General features: G+C 37.0%; 2 protein-coding genes across 3 annotated transcripts in view; both read left to right on the top strand.

The window, feature by feature from the left end:
* The first annotated feature begins 323 nt into the window (after window positions 1–323).
* LOC107082264 (solute carrier family 2, facilitated glucose transporter member 1-like) lies at window positions 324–15,698 on the top strand. 2 transcript variants are annotated; one of them, XM_015370858.1, is made up of 11 exons: window positions 324–344; window positions 783–925; window positions 6,699–6,803; window positions 7,033–7,193; window positions 9,280–9,520; window positions 10,285–10,447; window positions 10,560–10,747; window positions 13,217–13,321; window positions 13,403–13,504; window positions 13,590–13,793; window positions 13,944–15,698. In XM_015370858.1, exons 2-11 carry the CDS (start codon window positions 902–904, stop codon window positions 14,193–14,195), a joined length of 1,545 nt encoding a protein of 514 aa, XP_015226344.1. In that variant the 5' UTR covers window positions 324–344; window positions 783–901; the 3' UTR covers window positions 14,196–15,698. The 2 variants fall into 2 exon arrangements, with proteins under 2 accessions (XP_015226344.1, XP_015226343.1); XM_015370857.1 differs by lacking the exon at window positions 324–344 and adding an exon at window positions 611–652.
* A 2,722-nt stretch (window positions 15,699–18,420) lies between these two features.
* The window catches only part of LOC107082255 (ephrin type-B receptor 5-like), an 81,559-nt gene continuing 74,363 nt past the window's right edge, over window positions 18,421–25,616 (top strand). The window contains exon 1 of the mRNA XM_015370837.1: window positions 18,421–18,517. Within this exon, the coding sequence (XP_015226323.1) occupies window positions 18,460–18,517 (58 nt within the window). The 5' untranslated portion in view covers window positions 18,421–18,459. The remainder of the gene's footprint in view (window positions 18,518–25,616) is intronic.

Below are 25,616 nucleotides of genomic sequence, written 5' to 3' on the forward strand. Positions count from 1 at the left end.
TGGGCGGCATCGGGGCCACCAGCAGCCGGACAGAGCCTCCATTCACCCGGCAGCCTTTCATTTTGCCGCCACCCCATCTTTAACCTTATTTGCATATTGAATTGTAAACACGTTAACCAAAGCACGTCTGCCTGATGTCTTTTTTTTTTTTTTCATCTTTCGGAGAAAGCGCATCATGGCAGTGATGCCATGCGTGCGTAAAGACGCAAACGTGCTGTTAAGCGCGTTCTGCTCGGTATAAAACCTACACAGACAGGAATAGAGAGTAAAGAGCAGTCAACGCAAACACATGTGGAAATAATTTCTTTAATGGAAGCACAATTAATTGGAGGATCACTTTAAACGTAAATAACTGTTTTTTTTCTATTTATTTATATATTTTTTATTATAAGATTATGTTTATAGCCTTAAGGAAATAGAAAATAAGTAAGTTAATAGCATGATCAAATCATGATAGTTATACAATGATGTTATTGTGATAAATTAGCCTACAGTTTATACGGGAAAGGTTATGTAAAGAGGTAAAGTTTTGATGGTTTCATAAAGTGGTAGAGTTGAGTGGGAGAGTCAAAGCGGAAGAGAAGGGAGGGGTTTAAGTTTGGGTGAGTGCTTCATCAAGCATCCCAGTGCATTAGGCGTGTGGTGTTCTGAGGTAATAGATGAACTTCTCCTTAAAATTCATTCACGACTGAGAAAACTGATTTTTTTTATTTGCTTTTGTTTTTCTTTAATAAATTCTCTGAACATTGTTTAGTTTTTTTATTTGTCATCCTTAATTTCAGGTTGCCCTGGAGACGGTCTGTCAAGAAAAGTTAGTTCATTAAGGAATTAGAGACACCTAACTCCCAAGAGTCCCAGAAGTCTTCATCCTTTCAACTTTTATTAAGGAGCAGATTTGAAGATGCAGCAGCTGGAGGATGATAAGGTAAACAAAACCTTTCTTATCTGCATTTTATTAAACTAGAATTTAATGGTATCCATTCAACAGTAATGCTCTTTGAAATTGGTTGGAGCTTATGGGTAGTAGATCTCCAGGTTCCAATACTACTGTATTTTTCCACTAAGGAAGTCCGGATAAGACTTTAGCACTTCAGCAGATGACTAAGAGAGGGGGGAAAAAATAAGGCAGTATTGTTGGAGGGTGGCAAGTTGGGACCTGTGCATCCTTTAGTATCCTGCATTTTATGAGAAGAGGGAAGAGGGCGGAGTAGAAAGACTGCAAACTCCAGGAAATGGAGACCAACTGCATGCTGGATATATTAGACATATTTGTAAATGTCAGCATGATATTTTGAAAGAATGATTAAAATTATCATGATTGAAGCACCTTGTGATATTTGCCCCCCAGAATTAAACAGATATTAGTTATATGATCTAGGTGCTTTTATTTAAAAATGAAACAATGTATTCATTTCAACTGAAGCTCATATAGGTTATTACACCTATTTGTAGTTAATAGAGGCGTGGACTTGAGTCAGAAGTTTACTTACTTTGAAACCAGTTTGATGAAATCACAAAACACTAAAAAACTCAACTTGAAATTTAACACTAGGCACTGGTGATTTCACTTCGACTTGAGCCTTTTCACTCACCGTTAGCTAACGTAGCGTGCTAAACATGTGGCTCCAAAATACCATTCAGAGGTATTTTAAAGTATCAAGAAGATTAGAACTCAAATTTTGGTCTTGACTCCAGAAAAGCCCATTTTAAATTTGGATTTGACCTTGACCTTGAATGCCTTTACTCAGGAATTGTCTCTATGCATCAGTGCACAAAACCTAGACCTACCTATTAATTACAGATAAGCCACTTTATGCTGACTGCACTGATTGTTTTAAATGTGCTCATTGTGCAGAATATCATTCTTTTATTTTATTGGTCTTGAGTAACAGTAGTATAAACAGTTGATCTTACCAGCCTTTTTAGTTATCCTGCTGGAACAGCCAGCTTTACCTTTACCCTGATATGAACGGAGTGGTTTTTGGACTGAATGTATAGAACACCTTTCTAATCATAGAAAACACTCAAAGCCCTGAAAGCAAGGATCACATTGATCCATTCGCCCTCACACTTTAAGACATTCCTATACACCCTACAGATTAGTGGGTATTTTTCCCTTTTTTGCATAACCTTTACTGTCCTTAGTTTTACTAACATTTACAAACAGCCAAATATAACTTTTTTTTTAGAGCTAGAGGTTAGTGGCTTTATCCTAGCCAGCTGAATGGCAGCAACAAGTCGGGGAGGGGTAACATTGTTCTAGTTTATAAATGTTATATTTTGTTGTCTGGAAGCTGACCTTTTATAAACTTTGCTACAAGATAGCAATGAGCTATTTCTAAAAGTGTCCTGATGAATGAGACAGGGTGTGACTAAATACACTTTATGAAGAAACAAATGAACAGTTTGCATTCTTAGTAAAAACTGACACCTTTGCAAAGCTTAGATGTGGTTGGTCTTTTGTAAGCAGTTGCTCCATTTGCTTGGATGTTGCCTAAGTTTTTTGCTTCATATGTGACGGAAAAACTAGGTGCAAGACGATACGAATGTGGAAGTTAACTGTTAGTAAGAAAATAAGGTGTGATTCTCTGTGACCTTGGATAACTAAATTATATTACTATGAAATAAAAAAAAAAGAAAGTTAACCAAACATAAATTGGAAAAGCACGGCTTTTACACATGATGTTCAATGCATATCCTTTTTTAAGTCTAATAACCCACGTCACATAATGAAAACATATTTTTGTAAAATATTCCAGGATAGTTCGATTTCATAAAAAGTTTTCATGTGAGTTGGATCCAGATGTTGTGCAAAACCACATGTATTTGTTGCTAATCTTCACTCCATGTGTGAAAACAGACAAGAAGACTGTTGACTGCATGTCTATGCAAAAACAAGCCCAGAAACATGTCCATACAACCCTTAGCCAGCCGTGGAATGATCATATGACACTGCTGCTTTTTGCACTAATGGCAACTCCCTGTTTTTAGCAGTATGTTTACTACAAAAGTAGTTTAATTTCCATTATTCTATTAATAGGTTTTTGTGTGAAAGCAACAGAGAGCAAAATGATCCAAGTTTAACATTATTTAACATCAGAGTGTGAAATTTAAAAAGTGTGGTATGCCACGAAAATAAGCAATGCCACTGTTGATGTTTTCTTTTTTTCTCTATTATCAATGATTTGAAATTATGTAAAAAAAAAAATAAAAATTCAGGATTTCCTGTTTTTTGCTAGCTCACTCTGACTCAGTTGCAGCTTTGCGATAAGCTACGGCCATCTGATGCAAGCAGCTGCAAACATAATGTTCCAAAAGACTATTACTGTAATGCCGTTTTAAAATCAGAACAGAACAGAGGCTTCTCTAGTAAAAGGGAAGAAAAAGAAGAGATAAGTGGCCTACAACATGTAAGAACAGACTGTTTTTTTTCAGAGCTTCATTTTGTTCGGAAAAAGGCATGTAGTGAACTCTAATAATGTTTCAGGACTGATTTACGTAACCTGCGTGGAAAGAGATATGATGAAAGACAGAACAGGGCTTTCTGTGCTCATTTTGGTCGACTTGCCTTAATGTGAGCATGGGAACCAATTAAACAAAACAATGTAAACAATGAATCAGCTTTTTTGTGTGTTATGTCAGCGGCAGTGGGAACAGAGCGGAAAAAAAATAATTTCTGTTCGTTAATGAGGCTTTTTGGTTGGCAAACGTTATCTATTTGACTCGCCCCACAACCCATTAGGATCTCAGTGATTTTGTTATTTGAAAGGCATGTGGTGAGTCAAAAGTGAAAAGTCAAAGTGAAACCTTTTATGAATGCTACCTTCATAAAGCATGTTCCAAACCACAACTTCATAACACCTGGATTCAGTTCTTCTTCTCTATGTTTAATGTCATATTATGTAAAAGTGTTATCCTATATGCCATGTATAGAACTATGCTAGAGTTCACCAGATTTAATATTTAAATGTATTATTATACATACCTGGTCTTTTGTAAAAATGTGATTATTTTGGATGATCAGATGTAGCTAAACAAGTTAAGCAGGACCTTTCTATTTTGGCTGAGTGGTGCAAACACCCTGCAGTTACATAAATATGCAGCAAAAAAGTATACAACACAATATTGAGGCTTACAAGCTGAAACAAAATTCATACAAACCGCATGCAATGAGAAAACCATGCAAAAAGGAATGCTGCAAACACAGACAACAGGGAGAGGCAAAGTGCATTGATAAAAATGCATGCACGGATGACGTCATACATGCACCACTTTGTTTAAAAAATATATAAATATAAAAAATATAACTGAGGATGTCTGGGGGATAGTGATTGGCCTACATGTTATGAATGCTGGCGTACCATAAAGAATAAATTATGAACAGTTTAGTTTGTGCCTTCCAGTCGTTTGCCCAAAGTAAGACGTTACTTGGATATAACCTAACAGAATATCTTCAGAACAGCTCCAAATGACACAAAACTCATATGGGTGAGTAGAACATGATGTAATAACGTAAAACCAAGGGCCAAATGTAAAAAAAAAGTTGTTTTTCTTTTACTTGTATTTGTTTTTTCTGTTTGCAGCATCTTTTCTTTGTGTTTTAACTCTGGGGTTTGTGTTTGCAGCATGTTTGCACTTTGCTGCTACCTATTTTTTGTGATTGCAACATTTATCCTTTGCAGCAATTTGCATTTGCATATATTTGTGTCTTTTATTTTTACTTGCAAGCCTTTTCTGTCCTTGCAGTCCTTACCATGCATTTATATCGCATTTGCATCCCTTGTTCATTGTATCTTCCTGGCAACATGAAGTAGGCTCTAATATCTTAAAAAGCAACACATCTGGGCCTAATATGAAGAATATCAATAACCAAAACCACACACATTTGTGTTTATTAGTCTGGAATGCATTACAAGGCCTTTGGGACCTTTAAACCACAATGAGAGTCATTTACTGCAAAAGCATAATACATGGAACAGTTGTTGCATCACATTAAGATAATTTTGTCAAAATGTAACATTAAAGAGGTTTGGCAAATGTTGTATCTATGGGAGAGCTGCAAGGTAAAACAGACTGCTAACTAAGAAGAAATAAAAGCCCATTGTAATATAAACATTTGATCATCCCCAGCTCTACAGTTTTATCATCAACATTTGGGAAATCTTCTGAGGTCTGGTCTGTTTCTGGCCTGGGGTTGTTTGCTTCTTTAGGAGCTGCACTGTATACTGTATGGTTGGAGAGATTTATTTCGCTCTCCAGCATAGGTTCCGGAAGAATGCCAATCATTTAGGGCTAAAACAATTAATCTGATTAATGGTGATTAATATGTTATAGTAATAATTGTTAACTAATTTAGTAATCGATTAATCATTAACTGTAGTAAAGAGACTGTAAAACATGGCTTTAGCTGACAGAGCGACCAGCTTAGATCAATTATTATATCAAAATTATTAAAACATTTGTAAATATTTTGCATTAAACATTAACAAAACTTTTTCGTCTGTCAATATGTTCAATCCTGAACTGTTCAAGGGGAAACATTTTAATTTCACCTGGTTTAATTTAGAAAAAAAATATTTCTTTAAGGAACCTTTAACTATACAACTATTAATCGATTAATGAAAAAATAATCGACAGATTAATCTATTTGCAAAATAATCGTTAGTTGCAGCCCTACCTTTATTACATTTTTAGCTTTAAACTCAAGAGCCTTTGGATTACACCACAGTGCAAAGAGCTAAAGCATGCCAGCAAGTCGACATCTAAGAGCCTAAAAGAAAAAAAAGAAAGGATTTGAGTTTTGCTACTAAATCCCTTAATCAAAGGCTCTAATCTGACTGATTTTGCTGTAGCATTTACTTCAACATGCTGTTCATACTAGAAGCCTCCAATATAGTTGGTTTAAAACAAGGCAGCATAAAATAGATTGATTTCATTTGTTCAACCGACAGTTTATGTCCTGTAAGGTGTTTGTATCCAGCAACTTTCAGGCCCAACATACAAATCAAATGGCTTAATTACCTCTCAGTTAGAGTCAAGTTCCCCAGAAGGACCTAATTATTTGATTCCGGTGTTTTTAAAGCAGAGAAGCAATTAAAAGTTGCAGGACACCGGCCCGCAAAGACAGGATTCCCACATTACTTGTCTAGATACTTTTTTTTTTTTTTACTTATATTATTTTTCTCTGATATTAGTTTGCACGGAGAGCTAAAACATCGGAAGCAACCTTAAAAAAAAATAAAATAACAGGAAAAATTCTGTAATGGTGGAAATACTTTGTCACAGCTCAGTAATATGCAGGTTAATTACCCAGTTATGAAAAAGCTGAGGCTATTTAATTCCTGAGCCAGCAGGAGAAAATATTCAGTAAAGGAATTATGTTCTCAGAGGCTCTTTAGCTCCTTTTCTGAGAAATACCTCTCAGCCACAAATCAGGGGACTCGTGCAGCGTGGTAACACCTGCTTTCAGAGCCTAGTCTGCAGCTGCTAATGTGCTGATCTGAAAACAAGAGGGAGAGCATTTGCAGAAAAGCCTCATTGTATGTAATTACCAGTGTTCGTGTAAACAAGCAGAGCTTTGTTTTTAGCTTGGAATGGAACACATCCAGCATTGAAAGCCAGGGAGCCAATTGTACACAAGCTCCATCAGCTTACTACATCTGCCTGTCATAACGAGCTATGTTTTTACATCCAAACAGCCCAAGAAGAAGATTACACCCTACCTCCTTTACTGTGTCGCAACAGCTGTCATTGGTTCGCTGCAGTTTGGATACAACACAGGAGTCATCAATGCACCTGAACAGGTGTGTAAGCGTGAGACTATGCATTTCTATTATTAATCTCTTTCTGGTATCATCTGTGCTTGTTTGGTCACAGGGACATGAATAATAATTGTGGTACAGAAAATGTGCCTTGTTTATGTAGCCAAAGAATCCATGTTGGTGATGGTTAGGTCTACTTTGCCCCCTTGTGGACACTTTAAAAAAATGTTTGCTGTAAAAAACTGACCTTTTTCTTGTGCTTTTTGTCCAGAAATTACGAGTGTTTTTCCAGAATGTATCGAGTGAACGTTATGGGGAGCCTTTTTCCCCAGGAGCCACCACCATGGTGTGGAGCTTTGCTGTGGCCATCTTCAGTGTGGGCGGCATGATTGGGTCATTCTCTGTTGGAAGCATGGTTACCAAGTTTGGCAGGTGGGAAGATAATAAATATTTGCACTTTGTTTATTTTGTTAGAGTGAAATGCGTTTATAGGTGCATATCAGTACATTAAGACAAATTACACACACAGTGATAGATTTAAAGTGTTTATTTTTTCTGTGAAGATCACCTGTATCAAACTCAAGCCCTCCATAGCCAGTGTGTTTGATTTTTTTTAGCTGTATCTCTGCTTTAACACACCTGAATGAAATAATAATTAAGTCATTAGCAGGACTCTAGAGAGCTTGGCTCCATCTGAATCAGGCAAATCGGTTAGGAAACATTAAGAATGAGCGGAAGTTGGTCATAATAATTGCTATCGGATTAGTGCTGGCAGTTAGGAAGGAGCTTGGAAGAGGAAGCAGGGGGCGACTCAGCTGAAGGTAGACACACACACACACATGAATGACGCTGGTTAAACTGGGACCACAGTCTTCCGGAAATTAATAAGAAAAAAAAGTGACACAAATGTAGATAACGGGTGAAACTCTGTTGTAAAATCCATGTCAAACCTCCTAGTGGTGGCTAGGGACATCAGGAGGTTCCTATGCTAACTGTATCAGCATTAGGAAGCATACTGTTTCCTTGTCCTAGTTCCTTCCCTAGTGCCAGCACTATTCAGATAGCACCTGGCACTCAAACACATACTTCCAGTGTAGCTTATGTGTCCTTTCTGATTTGAGGCATTCAGATCAAGCCATTGAGTGCATGCTGTGGAGGTTGTTCAGCCATTTAATTCAGGTGTAATGAACCAAAAACATATCTAAAGTTGCAGGATAGGTGCTCAGTTTGACTAGCCTGACATAGTCCGACTCAATTCTAGTCAGAATATGAGTCTGATACTGCTCCATAGAGCTGTGATTATGGGGCGTGTTTTGAACGGACCAGGAAAAAAAATGCCTCTGCACTCAATTGGATAGACCTACAACCAATAAGAGCAACGGAGTGCGTGACGTATGTTAAGCCACGCATAGTTGTTGTCAACAAAAATCAAAGCGTGCAGTTGCGCGCCCAGAATAAGAAGATGAGCTTTGATCACGTTTCTCTTTTCCTCTTTTAAAATTAAATTGCTGTCGATATCTTCTAGAACAGACCTAATAGCAGAATCTACTCACCTCAACTCTCCGGCGGCAGCCATTGTTGTTGTCGCCCAAGCGCGCTTTGGTCACGTGGTTGATTACGTTACTGTTGATCATCTGTCCATCATCGTATATAGCCCGCCCTGACAATTTGATTGGATCGCCAGAGGGTGGGCGATCATACTCGCGCTACTATGGAGCAGAGCCAGACCGAACTTCCCGACCTCAAACCTTGTGGGCGGGACTAAGTTCGGAATGGCACCCAGGCTACAGTTTGACACCCCTGATTATATTAGATGATTATTTTACAGACAGTAATTTGATCTAAATCTGAATTTCACATACATAGCTTTTTAATAAAGGATTTTAAATGCTGGATATTCAATTATGCAATAATCTTGTTATGGTCTCCACAGTCATTAGGGAAACTGCTAAGGTGACATCCATTTTGTAGACAGTCTTGATTTTCCAGATGAAGATTAATCCAATAAATGATTGTTGATTTAGAAGCTGGCTGTTCAGAGTACAATATCCTAATTTATTTCTGGAAAGTTAAGTGGAAGGAAAATAATAGGTAAGGAAAGGTGCACAGGATCCAGGAACTCACATAGCTTGGAACATTACTGTAGAAATAGAACTGAGATGCTGCTCAGCGGTCCAATGTCGTTTCAGAATAAAGTAAAGATTGCATATTATATGGAACTTAAGGTCCCAGAGACTGAAGAAACAAATATAAGTATTGAGTTTATATACTGTACAGTATATGGAAAGTAATTGTTTTTTTATTGTTCTTCTACTGTAATATTTACATTTTTGGAGTACCGGAAATACAGTTTTTCTTAGCTGTAAGCCACAACAATCTAAATGAATAGTAACAGCAACTAAATGTTTTTTTTCTATTTATGTAATAAATCTATATCATCAACTAGTTTCACTTTGTGATTCTACTGTAATTTATTTAAACAGATATGTCTGTGTCTTTTTCTGTCTTCAATTATTAGGCGAAAATCGATGGTGATCGCAAATGCCCTGGCTCTGTTGGGAGGTGCTCTGATGGGACTGTCGTCTTTGAGCCGTTCTTTTGAAATGGTCATCATAGGTCGGTTTATCATTGGTGTTTTCTGTGGACTCTGCACTGGTCTGACCCCCATGTACGTTGGCGAGATCTCTCCCACCGCCGTCCGAGGAGCCTTCGGCACACTGCACCAGCTAGGTGTTGTGATTGGCATCCTGGTGGCTCAGGTAAAAGCCTCTCTTCTTGTATGAGCTTTATAGAAGGCTTATGTTCTCTGTAACCAACATTTATATGTGATTAGGGAGAAAATGACTTTGAACTACGTAGAATTAGAGTTTTACCACCAATTTAAGGATTTCAATAGGACTTCATGCACCTGGTCACTCAAAATTGTTCATATTTCACACAAATCAAAAGGTAAATGATAACAGATTTTTCTCAACGTGTAACAACAGGAAAACTTAAAAGTTCCTGTCCTTGTAGAGATGCCCACAGCATAATGCTGCACCCACTATGCTTCACAGTGAAACAAGTGTGTTTCAGGGTGATGTTTAGTATTTTCTTTTTTGAAAAGACTTGGATTCTGTTGCACTTAATTTGGGATTATCAGAGTAAAGACGGCTGGATATAAATGTGCACCACACCTCAGATTTTATTTTTGAACAAAAATATTTTAATATGGTGTAATGTTTCTTCAACTACACAGTTAATGACCCTCCAATAAAATACATTGAAGTTTAGAACGTTGTGAATACTTTTAGTTTAATATTGGTTGTTGTGCAGATAAGTATGCAAATCTATTCACATGAAGGGACCAGGATAAAGAAGAAAAAAAAAAGAGAAATACCATCCAAGTGAAGATTTCACTTTAATTAAGGCTTTGTGCTAAAAAACAGCTATAATGATGATTTTTGCTAAATAATTTGTTCCTAAGGTAATTATATAATTTTAGCCAACTTAAATATATGTTTTCTTTTTCTTTGTGTTTCAGATCTTTGGCCTGGAGTCTGTTCTGGGATCAGATGATTTGTGGCCTGTGCTGCTCGCCCTGACCATCCTGCCGGCCTTGCTGCAGAGCATCATGCTGCCTTTTTGCCCCGAAAGCCCTCGCTACCTCCTGATTGTCCTTAACAAAGAAGAGGAGGCCAGAAAAGGTCTGTTTTTACTCTGTTCCTTTAGCTTTCACTCTTTAAGATGAAACCTGCAGCAACCTTAAAAGTTTATGATTATATACTGTACACCAACTTCACCTGCTTCCTGCTACAGCTCTGGAGCGTCTGCGTGGCACTGAAGACGTGCACGACGACATTCAGGAGATGAAAGAGGAGGGCATGAAGATGGCCATGGAGAAGAAGGTGACTGTGCTCGAACTCTTCCGCTCACGAAACTACCGCCAGCCGATCATCATCGCCATCATCTTGCAGCTCTCCCAGCAGCTGTCAGGCATCAACGCTGTGAGTTTGCACCACATGCAGCCCAATACAAACCATTAAACACTCATTTAGCCAGACTTGACTGTTTTTCTGACAAGTACGTAACAAGAGATACCTCCAGGGACTGTTTGAGTGCACTCTGGGCAAGTGATTTATTAATGATTTTGGTGACAGGGTCACGCAACAAGGCCGTATACATTCGTCATCGCTGTCCTGACAATCTGTGTACAGGCAGTCACTGCAGTATTGATCAAACCCCAACAAGCACATTAACGTTACTGACCTAGAGTCAATAAGCAGCTTATACTCTTAACCATAATGCAGAATAACCTCATGGAAGAACTCAATACCTTGAACCCATGCATGTTTAGCTGGAAACAATGAATAAGACAAAAATATCTGGATTTAAATCACAAGTATTAGCAGTTCTTAGTCCCTCGCAGCATTACAAAACATTTATAATCTTCACTTTTACTTCTAATGAAGCTTGTTTTTAGCTGCAAGCAATGGAAAACTCAAATCCCTGTTGGGACTACCTGCAGGACATAATGGACTGTAAAAACAGGCATTCCCGCAGGAGCATGAAAGCCCCCCAAACAAGAGGACTTACTGTGATGCTCAAAGCTTAGTGACCACTTAAATCATTTTTATGGATAATTAAGGACTCAGAATTGTACGACTGTTTATTACACTCAAAGTAAAGCTAAAAGGTAAGCTGAATTCAAACATACATAAATAAAAGGTTTTAATTAGATGATAAATGCATTGATACATTTAAACAGAAAAAAATATCAGGTTGATTTAGAATTCTTTTAAAATAGAAAACTAAAGCTTTTATTTATCTCTTAAGGAATCTCTCGGTTCTAATCCACAACCCTCTGTTGGCTGTAAATATAACATGAAACCGAGCTCAATTTCTCTTAACTACTCTATAAAATAGTAACAAACAAAGCTCCTCATATAAACTTGTCCTCACTGACAGTAGAATCAAAAATTAAATACTTAAAATTGAAACAGTGACAAACGAGGCTAAGGAAATATCTAAACTAATGTTAGGACAGCTTAAACTTTTCCAAAGCTCACCAAGTCTCAGCAAATATCCCTGGTAGGTTGGTTACTCAGTAAAGGATGAATTTGAGGAAAGTCAGCCCCAGTTAAATTAAATTAAATTTAATTTATTTATATTGTGCCAAAAGGTCATTTCAAGGCACATTACTATTCAACCAGATCATACAATCAAATTGATTTAAAGTTTTCTATCTAAGGAAAACCAGTTGATTGCATCAACTCAGTGACTTAAAGGCAATCCCTCACAGCAAGCATGCTTGTAGTGATAGTGGAAAGGAAAACTCCCTTTTAACAGGAACAAAACCTCCAGCAGAACCAGGCGCAGGGTGACCTGCCATCTGCTGAGGCCGACCGGGGTTCAGGAAGACAGAAGCAGATATACAGAAAGAACCACAGATACTGCTGCTGTCAACCAGCTCCACAGGAGGCCCCGTCTAGGAAACACACAGCCAGGCAGACGAGCTCCGAGCCAGCTCCCATGGTAGAGGATGAAGAGAACATATCCAGCCAGTCACAGTCAGAGAAACAGGACAACACTGAAAAACAGGCTGAGCTCGAACATCTATAAACAAAGGTGTTGATGGAAGCAGCACAGCTGATATTTCTCTCCAGGACAAAGGGGCCCTATGTCCTCAAGCAGTCTTTAGCAGCATAACTATAGAGATGCTCAGGATAACCTGAGCCACTCTAACTATAAGCTTTATCAAAAAGGAAAGTTTTAAGCCTACCCTTAAAAGTAGAGAGAATGTCTGCCTCAAGGATTAAAACTGGTAGTTGGAGCCTGATAACTAAATGATCTGCCTCCCATTCTACTTTTAGAAATACTAGGAACCACTAGTAAACCTGCAGATTGAGAGTGAAGTGCTCTTTTAGGAACATAAGGAACAATTCCCTGTTAAATAACTTCATACTAGCTACAATAAAAATAAATCAAGGCGTTTTTAGCCTTTGAAATTCGAAACAAAGTATAGAATTCTAATTAGAACATAGAACACATGAAATGGATCATAAACGTACAAACGTCTAATATGCCTTAGTCGTATAGACTTTTGTGATCTGCTAGTTCGAAGCAAATTCATGATTCTTCGGGGCTTTTCCTCCTAAAGATCTAAGGAAATGTGTTAGAGCATGGAGCTTTATAAACACTTAAAAAAACAACAAAAAGGAAATCTTGACTAAAATCTGGTGAAATCAACCAGAAAACAATAAAATGGGTGGTCATTTTGTCTGGAAAACGGGGACCAAGCCAAACCTAAAGAGTTAATTATTGGAAATTGTTGCAAAGAATTTATATTTATCAGTATTTCTATGATTTATAAATGACAGTTTATTCCTAAGACTTTTTCAATATTAACACCTTTGATGCATCTACCCTTTATCAAATAAAACCACCCCTCACCAATTTAATAACCTGTTTTTCAGGTTTTCTACTACTCTACAGGCATTTTTAAAACCGCTGGTATCTCTCAGCCCATCTATGCCACCATCGGGGCTGGTGTGGTCAACACTGTCTTCACTGTTGTCTCTGTAAGTATCTATACTGCTAATTCAGTTCTTATTTTCTGTTTGCTGACTGCTAACTGATCAGCCTTGCTTTCTGTGCTTCAGCTGTTCCTTGTTGAGCGAGCAGGAAGAAGGACTCTGCACCTCATCGGACTGGCAGGGATGGCCATCACTGCCCTTCTTATGACCATCTCTCTCTCTTTAGTGGTGAGCTAGATTCATGCATTGAGTTTTTCAGCTGCTTCCACGTTGTTCTTTTATTCTAAGCTGTTTTAATCCTTTTCCCATGCAGAACAAAAACGAGAATCTGAGTTATCTGGCTATGGTGGCCGTGTTCGGCTTTGTCGCCAGCTTTGAAATGGGTCCGGGTCCCATCCCCTGGTTCATTGTAGCTGAGCTCTTCTCTCAGGGGCCTCGACCTGCTGCCATGGCTGTCGCTGGTTGTTCTAACTGGACCGCCAACTTTTTGGTGGGGCTGGGATTCCCTAAACTGGAGGTACATTTCCTCACACTACCAGAAATACATGAATCAAATAGTAGCTCATGACACATAAAAAGTGTAAAAGTTAATTTAAATACTTTGGCAAGATGCTGTAATTTAACACACAACTTCCAGTTCACTTCATGAAAAATAACCTTCTTTCAGGAAATCTGTGGCCCGTACGTCTTCCTCATCTTTATGGTCCTCCTCATCCTTTTCTTCATCTTCACTTACCTGCGAGTCCCTGAGACAAAAGGACGGACCTTTGATGAAATTGAGCAGGGATTCGCCGCCAAACCTGTCGATTCCACGGTCCCTGATGCTGTGTGCATCAGCAAACCCGAGACCCAGGATCCAGCACCTTTGTCCCCCACAGAAAAAGTCCCCATGGTGGATCTACCTGTAGAGAAACAATAACTGAAATTGAGGATTCACGGACTGCAGCTTCTTTCTGTAAGAATGAAGCCGCTAAAAAATAGTTTATAGGTCCAAATGTTACAATTTTTAATTTTTTTATACAGTGTTTTGCCCATATAATATAGTATTAAATATAAAGAAAAACAATTTTAATCCTGACCAAACTTGATTAATTGTGCCACATAAAAGGATCATTGTATGTTCAAATTTTCAGCTGCCTTCAGCATTCAAAGGTTACAGGCTTAAGGGGGTTAATATATTGAGGTCAAGAATCTAAAGTTAGTGTGACAAAGGCATTTCGGTCTCCACAGGAGTCAATAAAATACTATTTTTGCAGGGCAGGGGAAGCACAGGAGACCACAAAGGAGCCACTGCAAGAAGACCCACTTTGAGCATAAAAAGTTGTCCCTTATTATACACAGAGGACATATTTTTAAGCACATAAAGAACGGATTTATCCCAACTGTTGGTGATACCTCATGACAGGCTTTTCCTTTATTTATGAGGTTTTAAATTTAGCTTTTTTCTGAATTTGTGCCGATAAAGCAATGTAAGAACCTATGTGCAGGGTGCTTTTATTCAATATAAGGCTTTCTTTTTATTTAAGCAAAAAAAAAAAAAACCTCTTCAGGTTAAGGATTTTACAACATGAACGATGACAAGAAAAAAAAAATAGAAGCCATAATCTAGTTGTTTACATCATGCACACAAAGTTAAATTAAAGTAACTCTGGTTGTAATATTTTGTAAATATTTTAGGGTTTTATTGTACTTGAAATTCTATCTACAGAAACTACTGGATCACACGCTTTAGAAATCTATAAAATTATGTTTTGTCAGTTTGAAATAATATGTTCTCATCTGTGCCGTGCATAAAAAGCGAGTCCTGCCTACTCCTAACTTAATGTACATTACATCCTGTTAAACATTAACCTCGCGAGATTATGCTGTTGGATAGAGACACTAAGTGGATTGTATTTATTACAGTGTTTTTAACGTACAAAATGTGTATTCTGATTATGTGAGATTATACATGCATATATACTGTAGACTCAAGTTCCTGCATCATGATCAGCTGCTTCAGTCTTTGCTTGAAACCAGGTCGATGTTTGTAGAGCTGCATTTCCATGTGGGTGTGCATAAACTTGGTGAAGACGCACTTTTCTTGTTTCTGCTTTGCAGTTTGCACTTCAGCTGTCACAGTCATTTCTAAAGAGATATTTATTTAGTTTGTTTGTGGTTTTATTTCTAAAATGTTTACTATATTTGTTACATTCATTCTGATTTGCTTTTAGTCTTTTTTTTTTTTTTTGCACTCTGCACAATCTGTAGACAATGCCCTGATCCTGCTTTTGTCGTCCACAATATTCACTTGAGTAATTTGTATATTTTGCTCTTTTAATACAATATTTGTGCAAATAAAGCCAGTAAGTGTCACTGCCAGGTGAGCACAGACCTTCATGTGTAAAAGGAATGTGTGACTTCCCTAATGAGTATACTCGTGTGTGTGTGTTTTTTTTCTGTGTATAGCCCCAGCTGCTGCAGTATTTAGCTGTCATAAAATATTTAATGTAACTGCTGCTCTGTAAAACTTTATTAGGACCGTCTAGTATTCATGGCTCCACACTGGGGCTGTCTCCATTTCCATTTCTTACTGTCATAAAATTTCTTTTTTTTTTTCAAGTGAGGTTCCAAGATTTTAACATTCCGTTATACATGTATAGGATAAGTGCAAATGTCTCACTGGAACTGCAACAATCAAGCTAGTTGATCAAGCTAGTTGCACTATAAAATAATATGAAAAACATAAATGTGAGTATAAAATAAATTGGACACAAAGAATTAGATATGAAAAAAAGCAGCAGATGAGGACTAAAAGCACCAAATGTAAGACTTGTTTAACATTTGACCTGCAGACAAGATCCATTACAGTTTTTTTTTAGAGGAAATGATATAAAGTGCTTAATTAGTTTGAAGTATAGCAAAATTGCGGGTTAATCATTTCAACAATAAAGCCCTAAATTATACCCAGTTGCACATTTTTTAAATTTTTTGTATGTTTGCTGTAAAGCACATATTAGATTAAATAGAGGATATTGATTTCAACATTGCACCTATAATTAGTGTAATGTTAGATATGAAGCGGATTAGCATCACTGGGCATCTAGGAAACAACACAAAAAATGCCATTATCATTTGTTAACTATTTATCAATGTTTTTTTTTGCTTAGACAAAACTTACTATGTAGTCAAAACATGTTTTTAAACAAGCGTTGGTATTTTATTTATCTTAGCATTTCAAACTGATATAATTTGTGCAAAGTTGACTCAATACAAAGTCCCAGGAGCTACTAAGCCTTTCTTTGCAACTGAAAAAAAAACAGTGTTAGAGATTTAACAATGTTACAAATTAATCTATCATGTGTCTATGGAAAATTATCGAATTTTCATTATAAAAATGTTTTTGAATTGATCAAAAATATAGCAGCTTCTTTTCTGCATTTTCCTATTAACTGCTAAACTGCTTCTTTATAATAACAGGTAAGTGTTAGAGAAGTATTTAAAAAAATTCTTAACAACCATTGCTTTATTTGTCACTGGTGTTTTAAATTCAGCTAAATATTGAAAACTTACATTTTACTATATATTCTTAGGAGTTTTTGTCTCCTTATTTCATAGATCATTTTTATATCATATTATAGAAATAAATTCAGTAATTTTTTTTCTACAATCCTGTTTAAATTACTAATTTTACTGAGTGAAGCAAACGTGCTTGAAACTAAAAATTTGAAATAGCTTTGGTCCATTTTTATATATCATTTGTAAAAGAAATAAATGTCCTGAATTCATTTTTTGAAATACGACGTAACTCAGGTGAAGACATTTTACTGATTTTATCAACCAAATTCTAGACAGTCTCATGTTTAGTTCACGCTCTCAGCAAAAGAATTATATTAAAACGCATTTTATGGTATCATTTTNAGAATTATATTAAAACGCATTTTATGGTATCATTTTAATCAGAAGCAAATGTATAAACCAAGGTGTGAGGCTAATTAGCTTCAACCGTCAATAAAGGATCATGTTTTTAGACTGTGGGAAGGATCCAGGTTGCCTGGACAGAACCCATGGATGGATACACATGAAGAACATGCAAACTCTAAGCTGAAGGACCCAAGACTTCCAGTCTTGGGTCTGACTGGAAGATCCATGCCCAATGTGCAGACCGAAGTTTGATTCAATAACATTTGTAATTAATTTATTAATCTTATGGCACCTTTAAAAAATGAAAAGGAAATATAATCACAGACTTTTTTGCTTTTACAGCTGTTCTGATATTTTCCCCACCCATCTTGCCCTCAGAGCTGCAGCCCGCTGGATCATACTGTATAGCTTGGGTTCAGACCCCCCTGGCTTGCTGGGAATTGGGCCATCTAACTGTGTCAAACCAACGAGCTGCATCTTCAAAGTAAGAGGCCACGGTGGTCTGACGGATCACAGTGAACTGGAGCATGAAAACCCATCAACACGCTGCAATTCTGCAGGCTGTCCAGTGAGGGGCACCAGCATGTTTATTATGGTGTGTATGTGGATGTTTTAATGCATACAGTCTGGGTGATCTGTCTTGAGAGGTTAGGAGTGTGTCTGAGAGGCATAAACAGAGGAGGCTGTTTGGAGGAGAGAACTACAAAAAGTACATGGAAAGTATCAAAATGGCTTCTGATATGTTTTTATTTTTTCCCTACAAAGTTGAAATAATAAAAAAAGACAGATAAATAAAGGAAGTTTTGAACTCCCACATGCCACAGCTGTTTGCACATAGTCCAGATGTGTGAGGGATGCTTTCCGGGTGGCATTGTAGAAGCCCTGAAATGGATGTTAAACATGTCATGACAGCGGCTTCCTAAAAACCGGACAAACTCGTATTCATCCTTTCCAGTCTGGCAGACAGGGGAAATAACTTTTTCTCTTCTCCTCTCTCTGTTTCTGATGTCTTCATCTCCTCCTCCTCCCGTCTTGCTCTGCAACAGCAATGTTTTGCTGCTCTGTAAATATTTTCTTTGCTCCCTCCTTCATCCATTTATCCACTAACACCACCCTCCCTCCATCTTTTCTCCCTCCTTTTTTCTCTCAGAGAAAAAGGATCAAGCAGACTCCTCCCCCTCCTCCTCCCTCCCTGTCACCCACTCCATCTCCCTCTGCCTCTCTCTTTTTCATGCTGCTCTCCCTTCCTCTCTGTCTGTCAGTGTCATTCTGAACTGGAGATGTGGAGTGTCTTTCTGTCTCTCTGCCTTTTCTTCCAGCCCAATTCAGCTGAGGAAGGTAAGAGATTAACTTTTTCTTCAGATTTGTGCATGCTGAAGCCCATGATCCTCTCATCATGAGCTTGTAATCAGCATTAATCTTCTACGGTTATGATGACATCTATGAATAAATAAGACTTTTTCAGTGTGTGAAACTATGCCACGTGGGAGCTATGTGCCTCACCTGAACAATTATCAGAATTTTACCTTCTTGTGTCTTTTCACTACTCTCTGTGAATATGCATGTGCAGATACTTTAAAGTGGCAGCAGATCAGACAGGACTTTGTTGGCATGGAGGTGCCAGGTGTCCTGGTGCAGCGTCGGGTCCCATCAAGCTCTGACAACAAAAGGATATGGAAATAAGGCGGGGGAATAAGTGAATAATATACGTTGCATAATCCATTTTTCTTTGCCTTTGGGCGCATGAAGCCACCACCGTTCTCCAAGCCCACGCCTAACCCCCCCATGTCACTCATGATCTCTCAGATGTGACTACCCAAGACCCCTACCCCCCACCTCCAAGACTGGTCTTTCACCAACGGGTATTTTTCAACGACTCCTACTGCTGTGCTAAATGGGAGCATTAGGAGTCTTAAAAAGCGCAGAAGTGAGTGAAAATGATGGACACTTAAGCGAGACTTTATCCGTAAAGTGGTCTGTCAGAGCAGAGTGGGGTGATTCAAGAAAGCTGTGATCATCTGATGACTCAAACTGTCTTAATGTTGCACAAAAGTGTGTGCATGCACGAGTCTGCATGCACATAGTAATTATAAACTATCTCTACATCTCCTCTCCAACACTGAAGAGTGTGTTGGCAGTCAGCAGGCAATTTATTTTCCAAAGGTTATGGCTGTATGTTGGAAAGAGCTGCACCTGTTCGCACTCATATCCCTGTGGCTTTACGGAGCAGTCTGAGTCAGTTTAACAGCCTATTGCAGTGGGAACCTATATGTCAGACTCGGCTCCAGATTTGAGCCTTGTTTGTAACAGATGGCTTGGACTTAGTTGAGACAGAACAACAGCGAGGCTGTGCAGAATTACTGGTCTACTGACTCTCTTATGTCGTATCAAATGGGGGCTCCACATAATACAGTATTAACCCAGTAGCATGGATGTCCTTATAATTCCACAGAAACTGAACCATCTAGTGATATCATGAGGATGAGCAGCCGTCGCTTTGATTGGAGTCTGTGGATTTGTGTTGATTGGACTGTTGTTCTTTCTACTATGTGAAAAAGAAAAATTGTTCATATTTAACATCAATTCTACAAACTCTAACTACAAACTGTATTCAAAGGGGTGATTAGCAAATTATTGCATACCTGTACAGTAGGCTAAAGTTGAATTATGTCTAAAAGGTGTTTTTATGAACGTTTTCTATGAACCCAAATATGCTCTGTTTTAAATAGATTGCAAACATGAGGAAAGTCACCCAAAGAATAATCTGGAGGAGCAAGAGATTCATGTTTTAGGTGGACAATGCTGTTGACAAGGCAATTTACAGTTATGCACTTCTTATACAATTTTTTTTTTTTTTTTTATGAGAGAAAGGCAAATAAATAGATAGGCCATTGTTAAAAAAATAAGTCACAAGCTAATTTCTGTAGAAGTTATAGCAACCACGTGTATATATATATATATATATATATATATATACATATATATTATTGTATTTAAATGTTAATCTTATTAATTATAATAAATATCTAGAAAAAAAGATCTAAATTAACATTTAGACTAAATGAAAGGGAGCAGAAAGAAAGGTAATCTTATGTTGTCTGGCCCTAAAACAATACATTTATAAACAACTTAAATTACAAAAGGGATCAACAACAATACTAAACAAAAGCCGCCACAATGAAACAAGGTAGAAGCAGCAGAGATGGGAAACCTGTCAGCTGGGAGATGGATGGAGCTAAATGTAAAGCAGTAAGAAGAAACAAACAAACACATAATGTTAGAAACAATAATGTAAACTGTAAAAAACCTGAGATTCAACGTCCGGGTGGACAACCAACCTAAACATACAACCAGAGCTCCATTCAATTCAACTTAGCTTAGGTTATTTTGCACAAAGAAAGAAATGGTAAAAATTCTCTGCCTCTAGATGTGCAAAGCTTGTAAATATAAACTTCAAAAAGACCTGCAGCGGGAGCTGCAGTTAAAGGTGGTTCAGATGTCTGAATACAAATGCAGGTCATATTTAGAAAATTGTTATGAGTAAAAGTTGTTATTCCCCCAATTGTTTTGTTTCTACTTACGGTACAGTGAAGTTTATGCTGATTAAATGGGAAAATGACCAAAACATTTGAAGGCTGCTGCAAGGCATAAATGTGCTTTTTGCTTTGGTTTCTTGCCCCTGCAGTTATAAGAGCTTTCTGTCTTCTCCTTTGCGTGCATAAAACTAGAATAGGTGTGACTTTGGATTTTTCACCCTCACAAGTGTTGATTCACTGCTGATGGGAAGCCACAGAGCTGGGCTTTGAAATGTGAGGTGTGTGAGAGACTGTACGCTCACTCTGGATTAACACGATAAATTAAAAGGAAGAAGCCGGCGCAGGAAACAAAACACACCTGATGCCCTCCAGTGTTTCCCATCATGGGTGAGCAGAGACACGGTGATGCTCACTGACATGTGCCTGGGCAATTACTGAAAGTTATGTTGTGCTTTTAAAAGATAATAACATTTGATTCTTAATAAAGATAATTGCAGGCAAAATAGTGAAAATTCTGTTTGCAATAAAGACATTAACATTTTTTATAACTTTTATATAATTAAAGTAAAAAATATCCTTCCTATTCCTATCTTCAAGGAGTTTAAGAATGATTAAAAAGAAATTAATCAGAATACAAAATACACACAATAAAAAAACAAAAAAACAATTATGTCTTGAAAAGCTGAATGAGAAACTAGAAACTGATGTTGTTGTTAAGCAGGATTGACATAAAACTAAGAAGGGTTCAATCTCACCTTTGAAGGACAGGCATAAATCTTATCTCATAGATTTCCAAATACTTTAGAAAACAAGTTGTTAATAGTTTGCAGGCTAAAAAGGAGTTTCAGAGCCGTGGAAAACGGTCTTGAACCCTCTTTTTCAGCAGGGTCAACCTATAAATGTCATTCTAAGGAAAAGCATTAGGAAAGAACTGAGCAACAATGGCTCAAAGAATAAATCTGTGTTCTGTGAAAGAGGTTTCATTGCATCAGGGCCAACGCAGTCTGCTGCTGTTCATGCAACGATGGGTCCTGAGCTACACAAGTGAACTCTAAGGGAAAGTGCCAGGACATCTGCTCACGAACTGTATCAATGTACTAAGTGGGTCAAGCGGCAAGACAACTGCCCAAAGCTAGAGAGTCATTTTACCAGAGACCCCCTAAAGATGGATAAGGTCAAATTTTAGGAAGAAAAAAGTCAAAAGCTTGGCTCTGATTCAATGTTGGGAACAGGCCTACAGTTCTTTTCAGAAAACCCATCAGCATCACAGAACTGATGCTAAAACGACCAGAGGAAAATTCTGCAATCATTTTAGTTTGGACTCAGAGTGAACACTAAACAACAGGAAGGACTTTTGTAATCAAAAAGGAGACGTTTGGTTCCAACTTTTACTTTTTATTTGCGCTTTCAGTTTACAAAGGTGTGTTAATTTGTCACATTTAGCCCTTAATTGTTTATTATTTTATTCCAAAAGTTTTACTACCGTTATGTACATTTTTAATATATGTATTTTTATAATTAATTACTGTTTTATACTTTTCATCATTTACTTACTTATACGTTAATCACTTTATTTTTCTCTTATGCTAAATAATTAATAATTCCTAATATTTTTTTACTCAGTGTTACATTTCCACACTTTATTTATGTCTTACAAATAATTGCATTTTTCCATTATTAATGTATTATTATGCATTTATCTTTTTTATAATTTAAAATTTTAATTTCACTTATTTATCTTTTTATGTTTTTGTTCATTTATTTGTGCAAAACCCTGTTTTAAATTGGTATTTCTTAATTTAAATGTTTCTTTTTTAAATAAATTTTTTCATTTACTTTTTTTTACTAGTTTATAGTTCCTTAATTGTTTCTTTGAAATTAGATTTAGTTTTCCATTTATCAATAACCTAAAATTACATTATTGATAAAAAAAAAAAAAGCCAGCCTCTTTCTTATTAAAATTCAATTCAAAAATATTTTCTGAATCTCAAATGGAGATTAAATGTTGTAACTACTATTATAGTAGTTAAACACCCTAAAGATAAAACAAGTGGCTTCGATACAAACATGACAGGACAGTAATTTGAAGGTGTTAGGAATTAGCCTGAGAACAGAAGTAAGGTGCTTCCTAACAATAAACTTGTCTGCATGTTGACAATTCCCACTTTAGGGTCACCTGGGCCACCTATCCAGCTGTCAGCTGCTTCCAGCTCTAACCGGGTATTAATTGGACAGATTTCCCTCTCCATCCTGGGTGCCATAAGCTGCTCTTCAAGTGCACAATAATTTAGGAGAGTGTGATGAGAAAACAAACGCCACGCTTGTCGCAGACCTAATTCTGTTGGGAATAAGAGATAAAAACAAAGCAGCATCTTTATCTACCTGTGGCCTTATTTTCATATGCATTGTTGACGTTTTTTCTGTTGCGAGCACTAAAATAACATACGGTCATATTTCCTTCAAATGAATCACCTAACTGCCATTTTGCAGGTGGGGATTCTGAAGCCTCCAGGCAGCCTGTGAGACAGGCCGCTCTCTTAGGGGTTAGTTAGATAACTCTTTCATGAGGATGGAAGTTGAAGTGTGATGAGAAGAGAAAGATGAACACAAGGTTTCGACTTGCACTGAGCAGGAATGTTGTTTTAAGTTTTGGATTTCACATTGAGAGAGCTGCTGCAGCGACACACCTTCCAGACTGAGAAAAGAGTTAGAGATTATAGAAAACTGATCTTCTCTCAGAATTGCATTCCTTCAGTGCCCGACGCAAAGAAGGAGGAAACAGTGATGAAAATAGAATCTGTCTTTGAAAGTAATTCAACAAGACTTTTTAAGGGAAGCTCTTAGTCATTAGGCAACTTTTTTATTTTCCTTTGGAGTTATGATTTTAACCTCCTTGCAATGATTATTGAAGCATGAGTAATTTACAGTGGGCTAAATCAAGCAAAAAGTTTACTAATCTGGTCCCACCAAAAGCTTCAACAGTGATGAGTACAGCATATTCTTCTATATCTATCCTAATTGTACTGTTTTAAGGCGTTATTAGGACAATGGTTTAAATTTATCATTTAATTAAATATGAAAATTTCTAATTGGGTAAAGCAAATTTTCTTTAATTTTTTTTTTTAACCCACATATACAAATTACAGCCTACCCACTTCCATGCTTTGCATTTAGCTTGAGTGACAAACATGCCTGCCAACACAAGCAAAGCTCACAGAAGAAAATGTCAACTGTTTGCCAAAACCAAAGAATATTACCGTTGGCTGTAGTCTTCTCTACTCATTACATGCAGATGATTGCAGACAAATCTGTCTAGACTTTAGTAACAAAGCCTCATTTTTTAAAAGTCTACAGGTTATCATCGGTTTGAAATAAATACCATGAGACATTTGCCTAAAGCTAATTACTGTGGATGTTCCTGTTTCTGGGCGTTATCAAGAGGCTGAAGAATGACGTGGAAGAATTCTGTGCTAGAGTGGCTTTGTGTTCTCAGATATTGAGTTTAGTGAAATACACACAGAAAAGAAAAATACAAACAGGATTTTTATTCAGTTTATGATTTAGCATTTGTCTAAATGCTCATTTTTTTTTAGAGATCAGAGGTGATCGCTGTAGAACGATACACAGACACTGGCAGAGCATTTGAATATTTAAATAATGAGTGTGATATGATCTAACTGATTTTTATTTAAAATGATATTGTGTTCAAAACTGGTAAATTGATACATTTATTTTTACCGGCATCATAATGTCATAATATAAAGTGAATATCTTTATTGACGGGTAATTACTGTGATACATACAGCCACATTCATTAAATTTAAATATTATTATATTAGTAACTCAGTTAAATAAGTGAAACACATTTAGATCTGTTATAAAAAACTGATATTTCAATCCTGTTTCTGATAATCATGATGCCTTAGAATTAAACATTACATCATACCAATAAAATGTTGAATGTAGACATGCAAGCCTAATGAAAACTATATTATGAACCTGTTTGTGTGTTTTTTTTAGAGCTTATTAGAAAGCCTCATTGGAACACATACTTTAATTAGTTATATATGTCTGTAGAGTTTGTCAGTCCGCAACTGGTCCTTGTGTGTCATGGGTGGGGCTCTTTGGCTTCTGATACTGTCTGTGATTTTTGAGACCTGAAACATATATACATACATACATTCCTTTCCCACAAATTGCGTTTTTCCACAGGTAAAAGTGTAGAAACCTATTGTTAGCCAATTGACTGAACATTTGCAGGGAGGGGTCAGCCCTCCCTACACCCAAATTAAACTTCGGCTATTGCAGCACATTCTCTGGTGTCCCATTAAAAGGATGACATTTTAACAGCTTTAAAATCATAAATATTTATTCAAACTTTTCTTTAACTTGCTACCTATTTACTGTTGAAATGTATTGTTGGATTTTAATCTGTGCCCCTGTTTGACCTGTGGGTAACATATCTGGAACGATGAACAAAACTTTTCATATTATCTGTCAAACCTGATATAGTTCTTCTACGGTTTAGCACAATTGAGGATATATTTTGGACTTGGTAATCTCTAAAGGTCTAAATATTTCTAATGTTTACGTAACTGTTTACTTTCAAACCGTTTTTCCTACTGATCTAATTACGAAAAGAGATTTTATAAGAAAGTGCGTTATCATAAATAGTACAATTAATAACTATCCAGGTTTATCCTTCTGCTTCCACTTTACCCTCAGTGGATGAACTGTTTGATAAAGTCCATTCTAAAGTTGCAGACATCATTGTTTCAGTTGCTCCTGTTAAAGTGAATGTTCTCTCTGGGAAGATGAAATCTCCATGCAGAAATGCTCAAGCCATAAGAAAATGAAAAAGGGAGTATCGAAAAGCTGGACGAAGGTGGCAAAAGAATGGC

The sequence above is a fragment of the Cyprinodon variegatus genome, unplaced genomic scaffold (assembly GCF_000732505.1).
Source record: "Cyprinodon variegatus isolate N-32 unplaced genomic scaffold, C_variegatus-1.0 Scaffold48, whole genome shotgun sequence".
Classification (NCBI taxonomy): Eukaryota; Metazoa; Chordata; class Actinopteri; order Cyprinodontiformes; family Cyprinodontidae; genus Cyprinodon; species Cyprinodon variegatus.